Raw genomic sequence first — 22,622 nt, 5'->3', positions numbered from 1 at the left:
CAGCCACTGTAAGACTCTTATACCACCATACTTCAGCATTTCTGGTCGAATATCATCTATTCCTGCTGCCTTTCCACATTTCAAGCCTTTGATGGCTTTTTCTATTTCAAGTATGGATATGTATTCTTGACTGCATGCCTGGTCAGTGTTTTTTACCAATCTGCTATCATCACTGCTTGTTTCATTTAGCAGTTTTTCAAAGTAATTACTCCATACTTCAAGGATATCTTTTGCTCCCGTTTTCATGTCACCTTTATCATCTCTAACTCCTTTTACAGCACTCTTTCCTCCATTCCTAAGCTTCTTTAACAACCTCCAGAATATTTTGCCACCTTCTTGATATTTATTTTCTATATTCTTGCCAAAGTCTTCCCATGACTTTTGTTTAGATAGTTTTACAGTGTTTAGCATTATTGCATTTGTCTCTATATTCTCTAAGAGCACAAGCTGATTTATTTGACAGGAACTTTTGATATGCTTTCTTCTTTTCCTTCACTGCCTCTTTAACTTCCTGTGTCCACCAGGGAGTTCTGATTTTTTTATCCTTACAGACAACCTCACCACATGCCTCTCTGGCAGAATCAATCAATGTTTTCTTCAGAGTTTGCCACTGAATCTCCAAGGTTTGATTTCTGTTCTCAAACTCTTTCATTTTTCCTTCAATAATCTTTGTGTATTTTAGTCTACAGTTCACATCTGAGAGCTGCTCAACTTTTATTCGCTTTAAAACTTTCTTACATGTTATTCTTTCAATATGAAATTCAATTTTATCTTGCTTAAGATTAAATAGTGATCACTTCCAATTTCAAATCCTCTGTACACTCTGGAGTCCTGCACCAGGGAGAAAACATCACTATCAACAATAACATAGTCAATGAGACTTTTCTTATTCCTTGCCTCTTCTCTCCATGTGAATTTGTGCACATTTTTATGTTGGAGCATGGTGTTAGTAATAACCAGTCCATGTCCTGAGCAGAAATCCAACAGATATTTGCCATTATTATTAGCTTTGCTCTTTTCTCCAAATTTTCCCGAAATATTTTTGTATGTCTCGCAATCATTTCCTACTCTGCTATTTAGATCCCCAACAAGGACCAACTTTTCCTTTTTCATTGTGTCAGTTGCTTTTTCTAAAGCCTCAAAAAATTCCTTAGTAGAACCTTCTGTGGGACCATAGGCACAAATAAGTCTCATTGTCCAGTTCCCCATTCTCATATTTGCCCACATTACTCTACTTGAGACTGACTGCCATTCAAGAAGATTAGCCTCGTATTTTGTGTTGAATACTATGGCTACTCCTATGCTATAAGTAAGATTCGACTTGCACATGTCTACGTTTAAAAAACAAAACCTCTTAATCGTACTTTTGTTTGTGGTCACTGCACGTCGTTGCTGTGGTAACTGATGTGACGTCATTCTTCTGGATAATGAAATGTATCGTCCAAATTTTATATAAATTCCATTACATTTCATAAAAGTCAAAATTACTAAATTTAAAATATAATACCACAAACGTTCAACAAGATTTTTTACCATTTATTTTTCGAGAAACTTTCAAAAGTAAAAATTTTTAGTTCAGGGATTTTTCCACTTAAGCTTGTGAAGTGTTCTGTACTGCACTTGTAAACAATTAGCTCATCTTATATATTGATAAATTTCACAAAGTAACAGCACAGTGTTATTTACCGAGCTGCGTGCGATATTCCTTAACTTAAATGCTATAGCATTTTTTAATTATTATTATTATTTTTTTTTTACTCTTTCAGTAAGGTGGTGTCCTCACACTAGTAGTGAGATTCATCTGCCATCTAAAGATATTGACAAGCATCCATGCCCAGTGGCATTCGAATCCACGATCTTGTTGGATTAAGAGTGGGAGCGCTTTTTACTCGGCCAGCTAGGCCTAAAAAAAGGGGGGAAGGCGAATACTGTTAGTTTCTCTCCTGCTTACTATAAACAGCAGTTTTACATGGCTAGTACATGTTCGCTTTAGTGGTAAGTGAATGGTATGCCATAATAGAAGTGAGCCTGGATGTCGTTAATGAGACATCGAGTGGATTACTGGTATCCTTTCGCTGCAAAATATTATTTTCGATAGACTTGCAATTTGTTTTTGTGCTATTTCATCAAATATATCTTAAATACTTTCAAGAATATTTATTACTTAGCGCCTCTACGGAGGTGCTCCACGATTTGACTCTTCAACACTCAATACGCCCAATAATCGTATTTTGTGAGATATAAGATTAGTTTGCCTGCTTCATGGGAGGGGGATAAAACCTGCCACACAGTTATGAGCGGCAACTCGCCGCTGTGTGAGAGAGAGAAATTCGGAACCGCAATATAGCTGTCACTTGTACTCTAGTACAAATATATAAAGCCCGTTTACCTTACTTGATAAACATATCTCCAACTTCCTCCACATTATGCCCGAACTCTAACCGCTTGTTTTATAAGTGGCGCGCGTTAACATATGATCAGAATTACATAACATATGAAACACTTCAATCGATGATTTCTTCACAATGTGGGAGGCAGTATTTTAAATATAGTTCCCTAGAAAGGAACTTGATTATAGCAGAGGAAGATCAAACTGGAAAGGAAATACCAGCTTCCTTTCGTGTGTGGGCGTTTACCTCCCTTTCTCTCTGGCCCCCTATCGTAGTAAACATCTGCTGGTCGGTAACTGTGCCTGTAAGTACACTGAAGAATAGTTTTTCGAGAAGCTGGGCTACGTTGATCGCAACGATAACAGAACCAGCTGCGTCCGGAGATGTGTTGGTGTTGTAGCAAGGAAAGGTAGGAAGTATCCACGACTAGTAGCAAGCTTTTCGTTAATCAATGTACACCTCCGAGCGCTTCGGAGGCGAAATTCGTATACGTAAATATGAAACCTGCTATATCCGAGGTGCGATTGGTGTACTCGGATTTCATGATTTTTTTTTACACTGTCTACAAAAGTTTTCATTCAAAATGTGCCAAGTGCTGTACTGATTATAACAATCAGCAAGGTCTGCAACTTCCAAGATGCACTCGACATTTTCAGATAGTTGGTCAGGAATATTTTCTTACGCGCTAAGAAATAAACGATTGGACGGTACTGCTTGAAACCTAGCACTGGCTAAAGAATCTAAATGTATATTAAATTTAGATTCTTTAGTAATGAGAATGCTCCTCGGCTTTCAAATCGAAAATTGTTTAAGCAGATTATATACAGAAATGTGTAATCGGTGATCTATTGATCACGATGCAAATCTCGTGATGTTTTCACTTTTAAAAAATTCGCTTTTGAGCGTAGAAGAAAGGCATTCCTCGCAATTTTTAATTAACTCTATCAGAAAAACGGGTACTTTATTTTAAAGTGCACATAAAAAAATAAAAAAAAAATTCCATCCATTCGCCACCCTCCCAACAAAAAATCTCTAATCCCCTTAGTTTTTGGATTGCAGTTTTTACCCAGAACACAAATTAATAGATCGCAATACATTGGCCTCACAGCTATGGACTGATGAATTCGGTATTGACTTAGATAATGGTAGTGGGGAAAATAAATATGTATTTTAGTTATCACATTTTCATTCTTATTTCTGAGAGTATTTTGATAGACGCGGTGCAGAGGGTTATCATATTCTGCCTGGACTTAAATAGTGGGATTTCCTGCATTCAACCTTCATGGCATTTTTCGTACCGGACTCTGTTTATGGAGGCATCACGGAAAAATAAGTTATCTCTTGTTTATACGAGCGATACTTTTATCATAAAAAAATAAAATGATCGAAATAGCGTTTATACTGTTAAAGGCGTGCTATAATGGGGGGATGCATTTTTCTCCAAGTGCAGGGTGCCTTATACGCCGAGTTGTCTTCTTAACGCAATCAGAAGAGAAGGAACTATATTCTCCAATTCCGAAAAAGTGACATTATTGAGAAAGTCACGATTTCAGGGTCGCAGTTAGGTGGTATTCTTGTTTGAAGGACGCTATTTGTCCTTCGGACTATTCCAAACTATTGCCAGTTCTCACATTTTTAATCTGAATAAGATGCGATGAAACGGAGCACAAGCGATTTAATTCCTCTGACAGGAAAAGATCAGTTACGTAATATGTGAAGAGATTCCATGATAATATTCGCGCTCAAACCCCCTTCGAGCGAAGTAAAAACCAAAGTCAAATGCACTGCTTAACAGTGCTAATAGAAATCTCGCTGCTAGCGCTTGTGCCGTGCAAACTATGGTGCTTGAGCGGTGGTGTGTCACTGCGGCCTCCTACGCTTCCTCTCGTCAACGTATGTCAGGGACGCTGCTGACGTCAAGACACTATCAGTGACGCAAACAGTCTGCCCAACAACGCAGATGAATCGACTCGTTGTGGAACGAAGCGGGGAAGGGCAGTGACTAGCGGAACAGCACAATTTTCATAAGTCGTTGAAACCGAACTTTCATACCTTGTTGTGAAAGTAAACTATACGAAAGAATAACACCGCAAATTACGAAGTGCAGCAGTTTGATAATTATCGTCACATTTTGTTTTCTGCTGCATTTACTAAGAAGTACCGAAAATATGCTGCATCGTTTTTAAAAAATTTATATTTAATCATTTGTGAATATTAGTCCCCTCTTACTCACTCATATCATACTGAAATATATCATATCTACTTCTAAAATTCCTAACATAGGATATTATTATTAAATTTTATTATGCAATACTAATTAGTACTATATAATTCGTCGCATAACGCATGCGACCCTCTCAACGAAACAGACCCTCACACAGCCTTCTCATGATGAATGAAGAATTTCTGCAACATGAACCAAGATGTAATCGCATAACCACGAAGAACAGACTAAATATTTGCAACCAATTTACCTCCCTTAATATAAATTCAAGTTTAACTATTCGTATTTCGTTGAGCAGAATTCAACGCAATATCCTCCTGCACATGTACACTCCCAGAAACAGTTTCCCCTTAGTAACACATTCTGGAAAAATATATTCAAAGCAGCAAAACCATTACTATAGTTTGGTGATTACTATATCGGGAAAAAAAAAAAAAAAAAAAAAAATTGACCGTCTCCAAACAGTGTGTTATTTGATAATGATAATAATGAAGATGGGATCCTAAGCACCATTTCGAAAAGTGATGTTAGGTGTAACAGCCCTACTCATGCGAATTCTATTAAAACTTATTCATTTTCTTCAAATATTAAAAATTTTAGTTGCAAAAGTATAAAAAATTTCAGGAGCACCGTCACCCACTGGCCACATACTCCCGTTTGCGACTCGGGCTAACCGGGGGGAGAGTCTTCGTTTCTGTTATGAGGGTTATATCATCTGCATACCTTATTTTTCTGCCACAAATCAATCCCGGCCGAGTCTTTAAGTCAGTCATTCTCATAATATATTTATAAATATTAAAAAGATTGGACGGCAATAACTTTGCTGAATCCCTCTTTCCACTCGAACACAGTCTTTCTCCGAAGACTGTTTTTACTGAAAATTCCTGATTCTCATAGTCTCTGATTAAGAGAGATGTTCCAATTGTTCACATCATATTCCACAGTCTATTATGATGAACACAGTCAAATGCTTTCTTATAATCAATAAAACAGGTGAATACTTTGATATTCTCGTTCTTTCCATAATCCATCTCATGTTTGCTAACTGGTCTCTAGTTCCTTTGTCTCCTATGTAGCCGATCTTCTCTATTCACACACACGTAAGGTTCCAGCTTTTTTTTTTTTTTTGTGAATCACTTTCAACACAGCTTTATTTGCATGTGAAATTAGCAATGGTTCTGTAATTTTAACAATCTGTGATTTGAATATTTTTCGAAGTGGGATGAATACTGATGTTTTCCTGTCTCTAGGTGAGTATATTTTCTTCAAAATCTGTCAACAAAGTTTAGTTAATATATTTACTACTTCATCTCCAGGTTACGACACTCCCTCAGCTCCAGGAGGATTTGCTTTTGGTGGCTCATATCACTTCATTATCATAGGTTCCTTCCTCAAAAAATTCTCTCCTTTCTGATATCTTTCTTATACAAATTCTTTACAGACTATATGCAGTGTGTGCGCGAACGGTTCACCGAAATCGCTCAAGGAACCACTCCCTGAAGTTTTTCTCAGGTTCATGTTGGGATACGTAGCATTTCGTGTTCCGCTCCAAAAAAGCATTTATGCATTCTTCTGTAGGGTGCTATTTCTTTCCAATGGGAGAAAAGACAAGAGTTGGCTAGGGTGCCCGTCCCAGCGAATTCTTGTCAACCACGTTTTTTTCTCCAGCATTTCATATTTTTAGCATATGAAAACAATCAACTAGAGGTAAAGTTGTGAGGGTACTGAATGGAAGCGCACACCAGGAGTTGGTATACCGTATGTACTAAATAGCATTACTGTCTGTGTTATGAAAACTCAGTCTGTCTGAAGTGAAAGAATCATTGAAGGAGGTAAGCGTCTGCTCTTACCTCAGGAAACATTGCACTAACGACCATGTCTGTCACACATTTACTTAAAATGATTCGATGTCTGTATGGCAACGCATTCCACACTAAACTCTCTATATGCGAAATGTTTTATTACGATTATTACGGGATACCTCCAAGGAGTAATCGCGGGAAGATCCTATACTTCACTATTTAATCTTCCCGTCAGTGCTACTAACCGCCCACCACCACAACAGCAGCATTTTTTGTCTGTAAATTGCGTACGTTCTCGTGGCTGTTTTGTCTATATGCAGGATGAAAAACCCGAATTGTCGAGCGAAAAAACCATGCTACCTCCGCATGAGATGGACTAACTCGCCTTCAATGAAAAATGTCCATATAAAGCTTATTTTGTAATCATAGAGGGTTTTTTTTAGTTAACTACGCTACATCGTGATCACACTACTTAAGTGTTGATGCAGCTAATGCAGCATGTATATTCAATTACACATGTCACCGCATTTTACACTTCGTTTACAGTACCATATAGTATTAATGAAATTTATGTAGTTAATGAAACGTAGCTTCTGCAAGCAGATTTTATCATATTAATATTCAGTTATTGCATTACATAGCAGTTGGTGGAGATCATTCGTTAACTCGCACTTCGGTCACGTTTCTCTCATTCTACAAAGTTAACCACCGGAAGCGACTTTGATTAGTATCACAGGAAGTGCGTCACAATAGTATCCTTATCAAATGAGAATAGTAATGAAAATTGTTAATAGGATTTTTCAGGTATCACAGACTCAAATCTTTTCCTTTTGTTCACATGCCGCATCTTGTAGGTGTATGGCCTTGACGGAACCATCAAAAACAGCCCACGCGGCACCGGTTGAACCACTCGAAAGGGCCGATGAACTGTCAGGAATGGCATAATTGGTGGCCGAACGGCTTCCTAGAAGTCTGAGGAGAGGATGGCGGATTTGCAGCAGTCTGCAAAGAGAGAGAGCAGAAGAGGCACTCTTACAACTATCAAAAAAAGTGAGAAGTTGTCCGTGGACAGATGAAAATGTGTATGTGCAGATTCGAGATTTCGTGGAAATATTAATATTTGAAATGTTAATGCATGCAGCAGAGACTTATTTAAGAACGGGGGAAGAAGATGCACGGGGAAAAAATATACAAACTGTAGTTTTGTGTTGTTAGAAACAATGAAACTGTGAGAAATATTTTGCATATTATAACTAAATAGCAATTACGTTATACGTAAATACGACAACTTATTGCTGTAATAAGCACTAATACTATATTACCTTTATTACAGTAAATAATAGTAATAATTCTCATTAAAATAAGATATTGTACTGAAATGTACTTAATCATGTAAGTGTTTTAAATCCACCTGATTTGCCAGAGGAGATCCGAAGAATGTTCTGTGTATTCTTTAACGTCACCGACCATAATGCTCTCGAATATAATGAAATGAGTTCTATTGTGTGGAATCTTGTTGCTCAAAGTAGCAATCTCCGCTAATCGCAATACTGTATTTTCCTTTATAATTATCCTCTATACTTTAATTATTATTATTTTGCCTTATTCGTCATTTACTTTGAAACTACAATAATTTTTCTTTAATATTTTGCTGTGTTCATTATTATACAAACACCTCCTGGAGGCGAGATTCATCGAGGGGTCTTAACCTATCATAATCTAAATTCACATCCTAATATCTTTCCTATCATTTCCAAAATTTAAAATAATCCAATATAGCATACAGTTTTAGGTTTTCTTTGCTATCTGTGATCAATAGAGAAAGTTTTAAAGCTGTCAATCACAGTGACTCACAAGCCAAGTAATGTCAAAGCACTGAATTAAAGAATCAAGGTCGTTTCTAGAGTGAACGTTATTAACCCATCTCATCTGATAAAGGTATTCAGTTTGACACCCGCAGCATCTGAAGCGATTACACCCAATTAATTGCTTGATATATTTACTTAAAAGAAAAACAAAAAAATTTTAGCTTTCGTAGACATTATTCCTCCAGAATACTTAGTGTAATTGTTTGTCTCTTAAAATCAGTGATCATTCTATTTGAAAAAAATTGCAAAACGATTCCAATTGATGCTAATAATCCAATACTAGCTGTGTGTCAGTGAAATTTGACATTTCTTTTTCCCAGTAGTGCAGCTAGCTAGGTCCTTGTCAGATTTGTACTATGTGCCTTTTTAGTGTGACAATTTCGATAACTGGTGAAATATCCTGTACCTCAATACCAGAGCGTTGCTATGCCTGTGTTACTTCCTCCTACGGCTCTGTACAGCCCAAATCGAGCCTTGTTCTCCTCGATTAGTTGCCTCGAACCATGTCTGTCAAATCCTTACTTCTCCAGTATGGACATTGAAATATGAAGTTACTATCTTGACTAGTGGTATCTATTCATCTTGTTCTTGGTTTTCCTCTTGATCTTTTACCAAGAGTAAAACCAAGAATTTACTAAGAATATTTTCCCATACGAAAAACATGTTCTGCCCACTGTAACTTTTTGAACCTGATTAAACTAGATTATAGTTTAATCAGGTTCAAATTAATATTGTAGGTTTAATTACTATTGTAGGTTCTTCATAGTGTTAACATAAATCATGGTTGTATCTGATTCTCCAAAGATCATTATCATTCATTGGACCAATTATTTTTTCTTTCAAAAGCTGAAATTAAATTCTCCACCATCACTGTAAATATCTGCATTTCACATTTGTAGGTAACAAATGGATGAAATTTAGTATTTAGGAGTTGTAAAATTTCCCCAAGAGTTTCAAGCATTTCAAACTTTGGCATGGATAAATTATCGTGAAAGTGACAGAAATATTGCCAGTCTAGCTGCAATGAACTATTTCAAGCTATGGTGTATGTAATAGTTACAAAAACATGCTAACGTTTAGTTCAGTTTTGGTATAGTGCACATTTTTATTTAAACTAGTCCTAGGTAGGAAATATTTAAACAGAATTATAATCGATAAAAAAATCTCATCCTCTTCAGTTATAATCTCATGCTTTGTTCAGAAAACAATTGCAAATGCTTTTTTTTCAGAATGGTGTGAAATAATTCATTGAGTTTCAGTGCATTAATTTGTCATTAAATGAGTCCTTAGTAAAGAGATTGACAATGGGAAGGGTAGGGAATCTGTTCTGATTAAATTTGTTGGCAGAACGATTATTAATATTCTCTCTCTCTCTCTGTCACATCATTGAAGCAATTCAAATGAAATTTCATAACATTCTTCTCTGGTTTGGTGAAATTTAATAAAATCAGTATTTAGGCACACTTAAATTTTTGTCTGGTAATTTCACTTGAACAATTTTGACCCCTAAACGGCATGGCAGGGGGCTGTCTACAGTATTTATGCCAAAAATGACTTCAGTTATTAAAGTAAAATGCAACTATATAGGAATGGTGATTTTGAGTGATTTACTTTTTTGTATCATTAGATGTTGAAATACTATATAGGATTTCCACAAATAGGGCTACTGCATATCTCAAAATAGGAGTTTTCTGCTAGTAAACATGCAATTCATTAAAATCTAATTTTACTAAAAAAAATATAGAAATCTTGATTTTCTATTTGCATGAACATAAATAATTTGAGCTTTTTTAAAAATGTTTGTGGGGAAAAAAATCAAAGTTTTTGTAGCATGTAGGAGTAATGATGGCAACCCAGTTATTAAAAAATAAGTGATCCACTCATTTCTTAGTAGTTTTTAATGTGTTTTGTAAATATAATTTTTATAATTATTGTTACTCAAATGCATAAGCAAATTTTCATTTAACTGAAAACCAGCACTGTTATTTTATGCTGCTTTCTTGAGAGGAGGAGTAATTATCCCAACCACAGATCTGTACTAGTAAAAATGTTTACTAGTACAGATCTGTGCTGTACTGTTTTATGAAAAAGAACTATTTTATGCTCCAATTTGATTCCTCAATTCATGAACACTGCTCAGCACTTGAATAGTAAAAAAAAAAAAAAAAAATCCTTCATGGGTAAATTCAGTTTCGGAATGCTATGGATGATTTATGGATACTATTCTCAATATGATGATATGGTCATCAGAAAAGCTATGAATAGGATTGGATGTTAGAGATCTATTGTTCATCTAACAAATATAATTAACTCCATCCTTCACTACAAATATTTCCCTTTCTACTGGAAACTGGCATACATAATACCAATTCATAAACCTGGAAGATCCCAGTTTGCCTCAAAATTACAGACCAATCAGTCTCATCTCTAATCTCGGCAAAATTACCGAGAAGGTAATTCTTACCAGGCTTCAAGATTCAGTACTCCGATTAAATATCCTGCCTGAGGAGCAGTTTGGCTTCCGACAGTTGCATAGCACCACGCAACGAATACACAGATTGGTAGAACACATCATCACTGGTTTTAACTGGCGTCAATGCACTGGGGCTGTTTTCCTTGACTTAGCCAGTGCACTTGACAAGGTTTGGCATTATGGTTTGCTATACAAACTAATATCATCTGGTGTACCAATCGGAATCATTCAACTTTTAAAGGCATACCTCTACGATAGGCGCATGCAAGTAAGGCTGTGTGAAGTAGTCTCGATACAAAAACACATCTTGGCTGGAGTTCCACAAGGGTCCTTACTAGCACCAATCCTATTCTCCTTATACTTGTATGATATACCACACAACCCATTATCTTCAATTAAAGCTCTTTATGCTGATGACACAGCGATATTGGCCAGATCATTAAAGCCTCACCTAGCCATCAAGAAACTGCAAGAAAATCTACTGCAAATTGAACAATATTTAGCCAAATGGCGACTCCTAGTGAATCCTGAAGAGTGTAGCCGTCCTATTTTCAAGAAGATCACTGCTTCCTAATGAAGATATTCTCCTATTAACACAAAAATTCAGTGGAAAATAGAGATCAAATATCTTGGTGTAATATTAGACAGAAAACTGACCCTTAGTTCACATATCAGCAATCTTTGTGCCAACACATCAAAAGCCATAGCCCAGCTCTACCTGCTAGTAGACAGAAACAGTAAGCTGAGCACCAGAATCAAACTTCTTATATACAAACTGATGGTTCGTCCAATACTCATCTACACCTCACCGGCCTGGAGTCATACTTCAAACTCAAATATTATCAAATTACAATGCATCCAGAACAAATGTCTCAGAATGATCCTGGGCGCCCCATGGTTCATCCGAACTGTCCAACTGCACTGGGACACGGAGGTCCCCTATATTTATACTTTCATGCAGACTATAGCAACCAAATTCTTCTCAAAAGCAACTGTGCACCCTAACAGACTGATCCAACTGGCTGCTGATTATGATGCAATGGACTATTCTAAGCACGAAAGACTTAAAGCCATCCTCAACCCCAACACTGAGGATTAATTTCCTAGCCCACTCAGGGCAAGCAATTAGCTCATAAACTTTCTCAACTCACAGCTTCTCTCAAGATAGCCGGGAATATGAAAAGCTTTTGCTTCACCCGTTAAGTCAGTAATGTTAATAGTTAATAATAGATCATTAATGTATAGGATGAAGAGTGTGAGTGAAGGCTGTAAGTATCAATGCTATCTTATTCATTAATAAGAATATGGCTTTGTTTTCTGTGCTCATATTTGTTCAGGTTTTTGGGGAAGGCGACCTGAGAAAGAAGTTGGGCACAGGCATTCAACATAATAGCACAACTGTGGAATGAGTAAGAGAATAAATTTAGGAAAATGTGGGTTGGAAAGCTTGATAGATAGACAGAAAAAGATCAATGAGTGGTGTAACTAAAATTTTTTGGCTCCACTCCCAAGTTTATCAATGAAACTTTTGATAATTTGCATTGCTCATTTTAGTATTTTGTAGCCTCTCCCTCCTAGCACTTTCAGCAAGCCCCACTGAACTCATTAAATTTCCCCACTTTATTGCAGGGCTTCTTGATAGTTTCATCACTAGGTGTGGTGAACTAAAAGTTGGTGAAAGGATTTTATTGAATAGACAGAAGAAAGTGTGTGATATAGAATATACTGAGAATGATAGTGATGAGTATTCATCTAAAGGGTTTGTGGCTATTGGATGCAAAGTAGATGTTTGCAATACAAAATACATGGACTGCACAGACAGACTGCATTTATGGATACAGGAAGGGCTATGGGAGACTTCAACTATAGGGCCATAAGACCTGGAGGGATGAGAAAGCTTATAAGAGAAGTAAAAGATAATTAGCAAGAGTATGCTTTTGCAAAGTAATTCAAATGCAAAATTCAAAGTAATTCAGGCACAAACTTTGTTTGCTTACACTTGGATAAAGGATTAAACTAAATATATAATTTATAGTCTAACCAAGAGAAAAATCTTCCAAGAGAAAGAACTTATAATTAATGAGGGATAACTTCTTAAGTAGCATTATGAAAGGGATCTGTGGGACAAGAATATTTGATCTGTTAATAACATGAAAACTGTTATGCCTCAAAATTGTTGAAAGTGATCATGCAGTTTTGCTAAATAGCAAAGAAGATGGGAGATGTGTGTAAATGGATGTATATGTGAACTCTAGATAAGTGATTATAATAAACCATGAAGACATCTTACAGGTGTAAAATGGTATGAGAATCTGCAAGGTGAAAGAAACAGTGCATGAGGAAGTGTTTGAAGGAGGCTATAATTGACTGCATTCCCAAAGTTAGAATAATTAATAATTAATTGCAAGGGAGGTAAATTACAACACCAACTGGTTTTCCTCCTCCAGTTACAGATCTTGCAGGCAGAGATCTGAAACATTTGCCATCACCAACGACCTTACACAACTTCTGTACATGCCAACTAGAATACTAGATAACCTGAACCACAACAACGCTTATGCAGCCACTCCCATAAAAGAGTAGTTTGGCATTATAACAGTTCCATGTGGGACAGCCTCCATGACCAGTATGCCTTATTCCCATGGTTGGACTATTGCTTCTAGCCTTCAACCCAAACATATGCACCGAAAAGTATTCCTCACTGGCATGGAAACATACATTCCCCACACTGCTTTGAACTGCCATTCCCTAACTAAACACTGGTTCTCCAAAAGATGTGCCAAGGCTGTACAAATGAAAAATCAAACATAACTGGTTCACATCGAGAACTCCATCCTCCTTTAGAGCTTATACTCAAACTAGAAAGAGATGCAAAAATAAAACTATTTGTGCTGAATTCATAGTCCTTAAATAATTAGGAGAAGATAAAAACAATAATAGTCTAGGCAGATAAAGGAAATACAACAGTAGTTATGAATTCAGATGAATATGCAAGAAAAATGAACAGCATATTAGAAGATTCCAATACCTATTCATCCTTAGACAGGAATCCCACATGGTGCATACATAATGAAATCAATGACTTGAACAAAATGTTACCTAATTGGCCAGAAGAAATGAAAAAATCTTTATCAAAACATCCATTGGTCCCAGGAATTTATGGCGCAGCAAAAATACACAAAAAAGATATTCCATTAAGGCCAATTGTAGATGGGAGAGATTCTCTGACCTTAAACTCAGTGAAATATCTGTAAAAAAAAAAACATGATATCACCACACATAGGAAAAACAGAATCATTTGTAAAGAATAGTTTGCATTTCATTGAAAAGGTAAAAGATATAAATATAGAACCTTCAGATATCTTAGCAAGTTTTGATGTAGTCAGTCTTTTCGCCAATGTATCCGGAAATGACAAGTGGATCTACTGGTAAATCTTTTCCACCGGACACTGTAGGACTATTCAAACACTGCATGGAAAACGCTTCTTCATATTTCAAGACAAATACTGAGAACGAAAAAAGGACTTTCCATGGGTTCCCCCCAACTTTTCTCCAGCTTTAGCTAACCTGCTTATGGAAACTTTCGAAACTAATGCATTAAAAACCTATCAGAAGAAACCAAAAGTTTGGTTATGTTATGTTGATGATATTTTCGTCATTTCGTTGCAAACAGTGGATGAGCTGATTGCTTTCAAAGATTATCTGAACAACTTGCATCCCAATATAAAATTCACTACTGAACTAGAACAGCACAAAAAATTACCTTTCTTTGATATCCTTGTCAAAGTAAACCAAGAAAAAAAAAAGGTTATCCTTCTCCATATACAGAAAACCTACCACAACAGCAAGATTTTTAAATGCCACTTCACACCACTATTTATTGCAAAAGATATCCATAACTAAAACTTTACGAGACGGGGCATACAATATATCAAGCAAGTCTCAAAGACATCATCTGGATGATTACATGTGATTAGATGATTTCCAGTAAGAATTACTGGAAAGCTTGAAGGCTGTAGAATTACTGATATTGGCAGAGAGTTTGGAATCTCACATTATATCCAGCAATGTATCCAGGCTCTGGGCAGCATTTCAAACCAATGGATGTGTTCCAGACATTTGCTAAGAGGTCGCACTCGCCCTACCATGGAGCAGGAAGACAAATTTTTGGTTATAACAGCAAAACGTACTCAACTCGCCATATCTGGTCTCAGCTTGCAAGTTGGCTCCATTCAAGCATAGGTATGTGAATATCTCAACAAACTGTGGCAAGACATCTGTGACAAACGGATGCAGACTACTCTGAAAGGCCTGTAATCTGTGTTCTTTTTATCCACAGCTCATTGTGGAGCACATTTCAGAGATGTTCTATCCATAAAAATTGGACAAGACATCAATGAGCTAATGTAATGTACATGAAGGAAAGCATAATGAGCTAATGTACTCTTTACAGATGAGTTGTTTTAGTCCTTCCTCTGATTCTAGACAACACTTGATCTGGCATGAAAGTGGTACTGCTTACTGTTGCAAGAATGTTCTTGAAGGGGATAGATAGGGTGGTGCTAGGGGTCATGGTTTGGGGAGACATGCTTAATGGATGCACTGAGGTACAAGTGCTGGAACAAGGGGCTGACTTGTGAGTAATATTACAACGAAGTTCTTTAATGTCATGTTCAATTGTTCTGTGGTGCTGTAGATGAAGAATTTATTTTTATGGATGACAATGCCACACCACATCATGCACAAGCAGTGGAGATACTTCTGGAGACAGAGGATGTTAATTGTATTGGGTGGCCAGCATGCTTCCTAGATCTCAACCCCATAGAACATGTTTAGAATGCAATAGGAGATGCAGCTCTAAATTCCCTTCCAGAAAACAAGGCCTTGATCTGGAGATGGAGTGAGCCAGTTTGTTTCAAGAACTCCTGAATCACTTGATGCTAAGCATAACATGATGTTGTGAGAGCTGCACTGCAGTTTTCGAGGTGCATATATTCCATACCGAAATGTCTCTCTGAATGTTCTGTATACATTAATTCTTTAGTACATCCTTAGGAAATTTGTAACTTTCAAAATGAAATTTGTAACTTTCAAAATGAAATTTGTAACTTTCAAAATGAAATTTGTTTTTTATGTGTAATATAATTTATAAGTATGCTGGCAATAAATTTGTGTCCACATTTGGCTGTAGTCATAAAAATTCTTTCATATAGAGGTAAAAATGTAGTTCATCCTTAGCTTTTGGACACCAATGTATAAAGAACAGGCTATGGAGATGGAAAGATTGACAGCCATGGTGAGGAAGGGAAAATCAACTATGAAAAGTCAGCTTAACAGGTAATTGTAAAGTTTCAATGCACAAATAATCATCATCATAACACTAATTACAGGTATAGACCATATTGGTCTGTTCCGGTCTCATTATCCATCCAATATCCTTTTTTGAGGTCTACCCTGCCTTCTCTTTCTAATTGGCTTATATTTTAGTATTTGTTTAGGATGTCGGGTGTCATTTGTTTAGGGTGTCGGGGGTCATTCGGTTTACATGTTCAATCCATTTTTTGTAATAATTGTTTGTTTAGTTTTTCTTCTATTGATTTTATTTTTAGTTCTTTTAAAATGTCTTCATTTTTTTTTATCTAATAATGTGTATTTTGCAGTTCTTCTCATAAATCTCATTTCAATTGTTTTTATTCTTTTTATCTTGTTTGTTTATTGCCCAAATTTCACTGCCATATAATAGTGTGGGCACTGCTAAAGTATTGTATATTTTCGAGCGTGCTTCTTTTTGTACTATATTTGGGTTGAGTGTTCTATATATCAGGCCTATGATCTGTAAAAATTTTGAAGTTTTTAATTTTGTCTTTTTCTCCTTCATATGATATTTCACATCCAGATAACTGAAAGTATTTATCTGTTCTATTATTTTATTATTAACAACTATTTTGCTTCTAATTGGAGTTTGTCTACAAATGCCAGTTTTAGTTTGACTACTTGTATTCCATTCTATTGGTATTTGTCCACTTGTATATATTTTATTTAAAAATGTTAGTAATCTTTGATGAAATTTTTTTCCAGCAAATTTATATAGGTTGGAGTTTATCCCATCATCTCCTGCTGATATGCCATTTTTTTATTTTATTTAGATTGTCCTTTAATTCTTTCATTGTTACACAAATAATAGCTTAGGTAATAAGTAATCACTTGGGTAAGGTTATACCTTCTTGACAGACCCATTAGTCCTTTGGAAGTTGAGTGGATCAAGATGAACAGAGAAGAGGTAAAATATTTAAAAAAAAATATTACAAGAGCTTGATGCAAACACAGAAATGGATTTGCATGGATTATTAGCATGTGTGCTAAAGGAATGTTTTAGAGAACTAGCTATGACCTATACACTGATTGAGCCTTGACATACTCACAATTCCTAAATGAGTGGAAGGTGGGAAAGATAATTCATTATTCAAAGGTTAAAGCTAGAAGATGGAGCTTCATCTACTATAAAAGTATAGTAGATGAGTTCATCTCTAAAATATTAGAGAAGCTATGAGAAATAGCTTGTTGATACCTATCAGATAGCCAGTCTCCAATCCAATGCACTAATCTAATATCCAACCCCATCTGCTCTAGTTTGACTGTCAACTTATCATGAGGTACTCTATCAAAAGCCTTTGCAAAATTCAAGTATATTACTGTGTATTCTTCTCCTTTGTCCAAGGGAGCAGTCACTTTATTGTAATAAGTAAGTAGATTACTAAAACATGACCTCCCCTCCCTTTAGCAACCCATCTCTGGATCCTAGTTCTCACAAGCTTCTCCAACAACTTAACCACAACACCTGACACACAGATAGGCCTAGTTTGATGCTTGAGTTTGATCACCTCCTTTATGAAGTAGCACAATCCTGCACTCCTTCCACTCTTTAGGAACTTGACCAAGTGCAAGACTCATATTAAAAAAATATGTCAAGGCAGGTGTCAAATCTCTGGCACATTCCTTCAGAATACGTGGTGATATATTATCAAGTCCCACAGCCTTATCTAGTTTACTCAACTCCCCAAACACCTCTTGCTCACTTACAGTCAGTCTTTCCTCCCCATCATCAACTGCTCTCAATCTCTCCATGAAGTCACATTCACAAGATTGAAAGATCTTTATGAACTGCTCATTAAGTATCTCCACCACACATTCTGCAACAGCTGTCTTTATACCATTTCCTCCAATCAATGTTATCCTTCCATAATCATTCTTTCTTTTGCTGGCTACATATCGAAAGAACTCCCTAGGATTCTTTTTGGCTTCATTAGCTAACTGCTGTTCATAGCTCTCTTTAGCTACTCTCACCAACCAAGTCACCCTCCTTGCCTGGTCTTTGTAGACCTCATGAAATTGGTTACTTCCACTTCTCTTATGCTGCCTCTACAATGCCCTTTTTCTCTGTATCACATGCTTAATCTCTTTTATTCATCCATCTCACACCTACCTTATTTAACCTTCTCACCCTTGGAATACATTTAGACATTGCATCTACTAAATAGTTTTTGAAAATCCCCCAAGCTGCATTGATCTCTTTTCCAGCTAACTCCTCATTCCATGCTACACCTGCAAGCTGTCTCCTGAGCTCTTGATAATCACCCCCCTCCCCCTTGTAGGTCCACATATACCTTTTTTTCACAGGGGTCCTTGCACTGCTGGCAACGACCCAGGTAATCACCTCATGGTCATTTTCACCAATTGGTGGATGATTTGACACCTCATTTATAATTACGTCCTCTGATGAGATGACCAAATCGAAGACCCTTAATCCTCTTGTGCCCTCTGTTACATACTGTCTGAGGTAGTTATCCCTCAAAAACTCAAACTCATTTTCTTTACTTCCAGTTGCTATTTCTTCATTCCAGTCTAATTGCCATAATTAAAATCACCCATAATGATCACCCTTTTCTTATTTGCTTGGCTTATTTGACTATACATTTCACTGTTGCCACCATCCACATTACCAGGTCTATAACAACATCCCACCAAGTATTTGATTCTATTCATCTCTATCTCACACCATACTGCCTCAAAGCCACTGGCCCTATTTCCCTCCTGCATCTCTACCTTGTATGGACATAACTCTTTCTCTATCATCAATAGCACTCCCCCTCCCTTTTTACCCCTTCTATCCTCACGAAACATATCATACCCTTCCATCTCTATTCCTGTCAGGATGTAGTCCTCATCTAACCATATACTTGAAACATAAAATTTTGCATATCACATTAAAAAAAAAAACTCGCTGAGCACTAATCCCATTCAAATTCATTATTAAAATTCTGAGATCCTGTTAATCTTCAATTCTTGTTGGTATCATAACATTCAAATTCGTTCTTTTTTTTTTTTTTAATACTATGTAATGGAGAAATCATATATTGTAATGATCTAGTTTTATTTTACATTAGGCAACTTACAGAGGGAACATTAGAAGAAAACCATATTACGGAAGGTGCACGGTTAACTCTGCTACCCAATGTTGAGACTGGATTATTGGTAAGTTGACTGTTTCAATTTTAATCATGGAGGCATAAATAACTTTGCTTCATGGGATATATCTTATTTGTCCTATTCAAAAAAAAAATGAATTTTCTTTTATCAGTCAAATATTTTGGAATATATGTAGTCTTAAACACACTAAGAGAGTGAAATGAATGAAAAATTAAACTTGTGATGCAGGAAGTTTTAAAAAAATCTAAATATTCATTAGAATGCATTACATAAAGCTTAGAATAGACTGAAAGTAACCTGCATGTTTAGTGGATAAAGCACAAATATCATAAGTTTGAACTTCACTATGACATGGAAACAAAAGATAAGTGGCAAATGATTTTCATTATGCAGCATGAGATCCATCAGTTAAATAATTAAGTACTTGAAGTGGCATGAAAAAGACCTGTTTCATCTAACCTGACCTGCTATGGATTATTTAAAGTTAGCTTAACTCTTCAGTTGTTGATTGAATAGTAACTGAAGAATTAAGACAACAAAATAGAGGGAAAATTTTGCATGGTTCTTAGACTTTGCATGTAATTAAAATAATGCTTCATTCCATGTTATATTTTTCAGACCATAAGACCAAATTTGGATATATTTGTTCAGTACACTGGGAAAAGAGTACTGTTACTATTCTAGTTGTAATAGTCCGAAGAAATCATTTCAAATGAATTACAAAAGCTGAATTGATTCACATATGATAAAATTAATCATTCAAATTTAAGAATTAGTTTCCATCTTCATTAAGTGTATTATGTATGTTAACTGTGGGTATTGCCAGAATGGTTAGCCCAATTTTTCAGGAATGGAAACTTGAGAGAAATCTTGCTGCTTATGTGTCATGAAACTGGCTGAATCAGTTAGTCCTTTAAGTGTTTTTATTTTATTTTATTTTTATAAGATTTGAACCCTGGAATCTTTTGCAGTCAAAGGATTCATGTTGTATAGTTCTTTTAGTATACTCTAACACTGCATGTGTAGTTAGTATTACTGTTTTTAACATTGGTATTGACCTTGAAGTCATGATTTCTCATTTGGATGGGCATTCTGGTCCAAATGAGAAATAGAAGGGTATTATATGCAAAGCATGTTTTATGCTTTAGACCTTCAGTTGAGAAAATTTGGTCTCCTAAATAACAAAGTGAATATATTGTTAATTAGCATCATGTAATTATAACTGTACAACAATATAAATGAACTTAAAGTACTTGTTAAATATAATGATATATCTGAATAAGTTAATAGGAATTCCATCAAGTGATTAATGGTGCTGTATCATTGTTTGGAGGGCATTTCCATTGGGTGAGAAACCATTCCAAGAACTCCATAAATAATAATAGGAAGAACAGCAAACTTTTTTTTTTTTTTTTTTTTTGAAAACATAATTGGTTACATTTATTTTTGCTACTATAATAGCCCTTTATATTACACACATTCCTCAGTTTTCTTAAAGTTAAAAAAAATTGATTAGAAAATTATATTTTATTTTAATAAAAAAAATTGTTTTGTCCAGTCTGCAGCTACTGGCCAAGGACAAGTGGGCAAGCATGTTTGTTGAGACCTGGGTATATGTTAAACCAAAAGTCATAGGATAGGCTTTACATTTATACTACATCTTTCAAGCTTTACTTATAAATTGAAACTAAAGCTTGAAGGATGTTGCTAATCTGCTTAATCCCCCCCTTTTGAATTAAGGGTTGGAAAGTGGATGGGAATTTGGGTGGAATTGGAAATAAAGGCATTCATGCCTCAGGATGATGAAAAGGAAGAGTAGAAGTTCTAGAGATCATCCTAAATGGTGCCTGTGTAGTGCCAAAGGACATGAGGTTAGGAGTGGCTTGATGGATGGCATTCTGTAAGAGAGGAAATGTGAGCAAGATTGATCTGAGTTACCCTTGGGGAGGGGGCTCATCAGTATATGTGGACGGAGAACTGGTTTTGAAAAAAATTTTATATATATATATATATATATATATATATATATAAGCTGTTGGAAAAAGATTATCAGGAATTTGGTCAGTAAAGTGCAATTTGCATTAAGTCATTGTTTATAGCAAATACTTCAACACATGTCATCTGGCTTGGCGAGTTGGTTTGGAAAGGGGAAGCCAGTTGGAGTTGGATGTTACGGTCATCTACAAAGATGACTTCACTATTTAGGTAGTTATACTATAGAAAGTTGAGCTTCAAGGATAGGATGGTGATGAGGCTAGTGGCTTTCAGAATTTGGGAGAGTGGTAAATACAGTAAACAAATGTTATTGGATGTGACAAGGAAACCTTAAATAGAGGAGGTCAAAAGAAGAGGATTCTAAATTGTATCTTTTCTGGAAGGGTACAGGTACACTAACCTTGTGGCAAAAGGAATTGGTGTGTGTGTAATTTGGAAAGTGAAGGTGGACCATGTTTTGTATAGCTGCAGTTTGGGTTTGTCAAGAAAAAAAAAAGTCTGGATTATGCTTCGAATGTTGACATGGACGTGAAAATTTCTAGATTTTTGGCTTGTTTGTTGAAATTGGTTTTTGAGGTAGGTTTATGTTAATTGCAATGACATCATCAATGTATGTTTTGTTACCGATTCATGAATTTAACAAAAAAAGGGAGAGAAGCAGTGAATGGAGATACTCTTGGACATGACACTTGACAGTGCCTCTTATATACCACTATTTGTCTCCTTAGGCATGACCTGGTAGAGGGATTAAGTACCATCTGACAAGGAAACCTCCTGCCTAGGTACTGATATGTTTTGCTCATATACTATCTGGTGGCTGGCTTGCATCACCTGTTTTTTTGACTGCTGTACCCTTGAAATTGAGATTTTTTTTTTTTTTTTTGGTTCTATTTATTATTATTATTATAAAAACCTCCATGGAGTCAAAGACTCATCATGGGAGGTCCACTGTTATACACACAGTTTATCATACTGTGCCTTAAATATATTCACTGTCTCTGCACACACCACACTCTGGGGCAAAGCATTCCAATCACTCGCCACTCTCCATGCATTATGTTTGACATACTCTTGAAATGTGTACTTATGGAGGAGGAGCAGAAACTGGAATCCTTACCCTGGAGGGCAAACATTGCTGTCACTATTTCAGACCTCCAATAAGTAGAGTGGTAGCTTCACTAAGTGGCGATTCATCTGCCACCTAGATTTGTCTACTTGGCAGAGTGAAAAAAAATCAGTTTTGGGGAGGAGGAGGAAACTGCTACATTTATGAAATTTGGTTAACTTACCTTCAGTCTAAAAACCATTATAAAGATATCTCCAATATCTTATTTTTAACTTTAGATATATATGGTCTTGTCGTGACGTTCTATTTTCATGTTA

General features: G+C 36.0%; 1 protein-coding gene across 1 annotated transcript in view; it reads left to right on the top strand.

The window, feature by feature from the left end:
• stx (ubiquitin-like domain-containing protein stuxnet) overlaps positions 1-22,622 on the top strand; it is a 106,954-nt gene that overhangs the window by 26,042 nt on the left and 58,290 nt on the right. Inside the window, exon 2 of the mRNA XM_090414243.1 lies at positions 19,202-19,289. Within this exon, the coding sequence (XP_090270369.1) occupies positions 19,202-19,289 (88 nt within the window). The remainder of the gene's footprint in view (positions 1-19,201; positions 19,290-22,622) is intronic.

Source organism: Typopeltis vanoorti, chromosome 25, assembly GCF_054136105.1.
Source record: "Typopeltis vanoorti isolate ZY-2024b chromosome 25, IOZ_Tvanoo_1.0, whole genome shotgun sequence".
NCBI lineage: Eukaryota > Metazoa > Arthropoda > Arachnida > Uropygi > Thelyphonidae > Typopeltis > Typopeltis vanoorti.
This window is presented reverse-complemented; position numbering and strand designations above follow the sequence as displayed.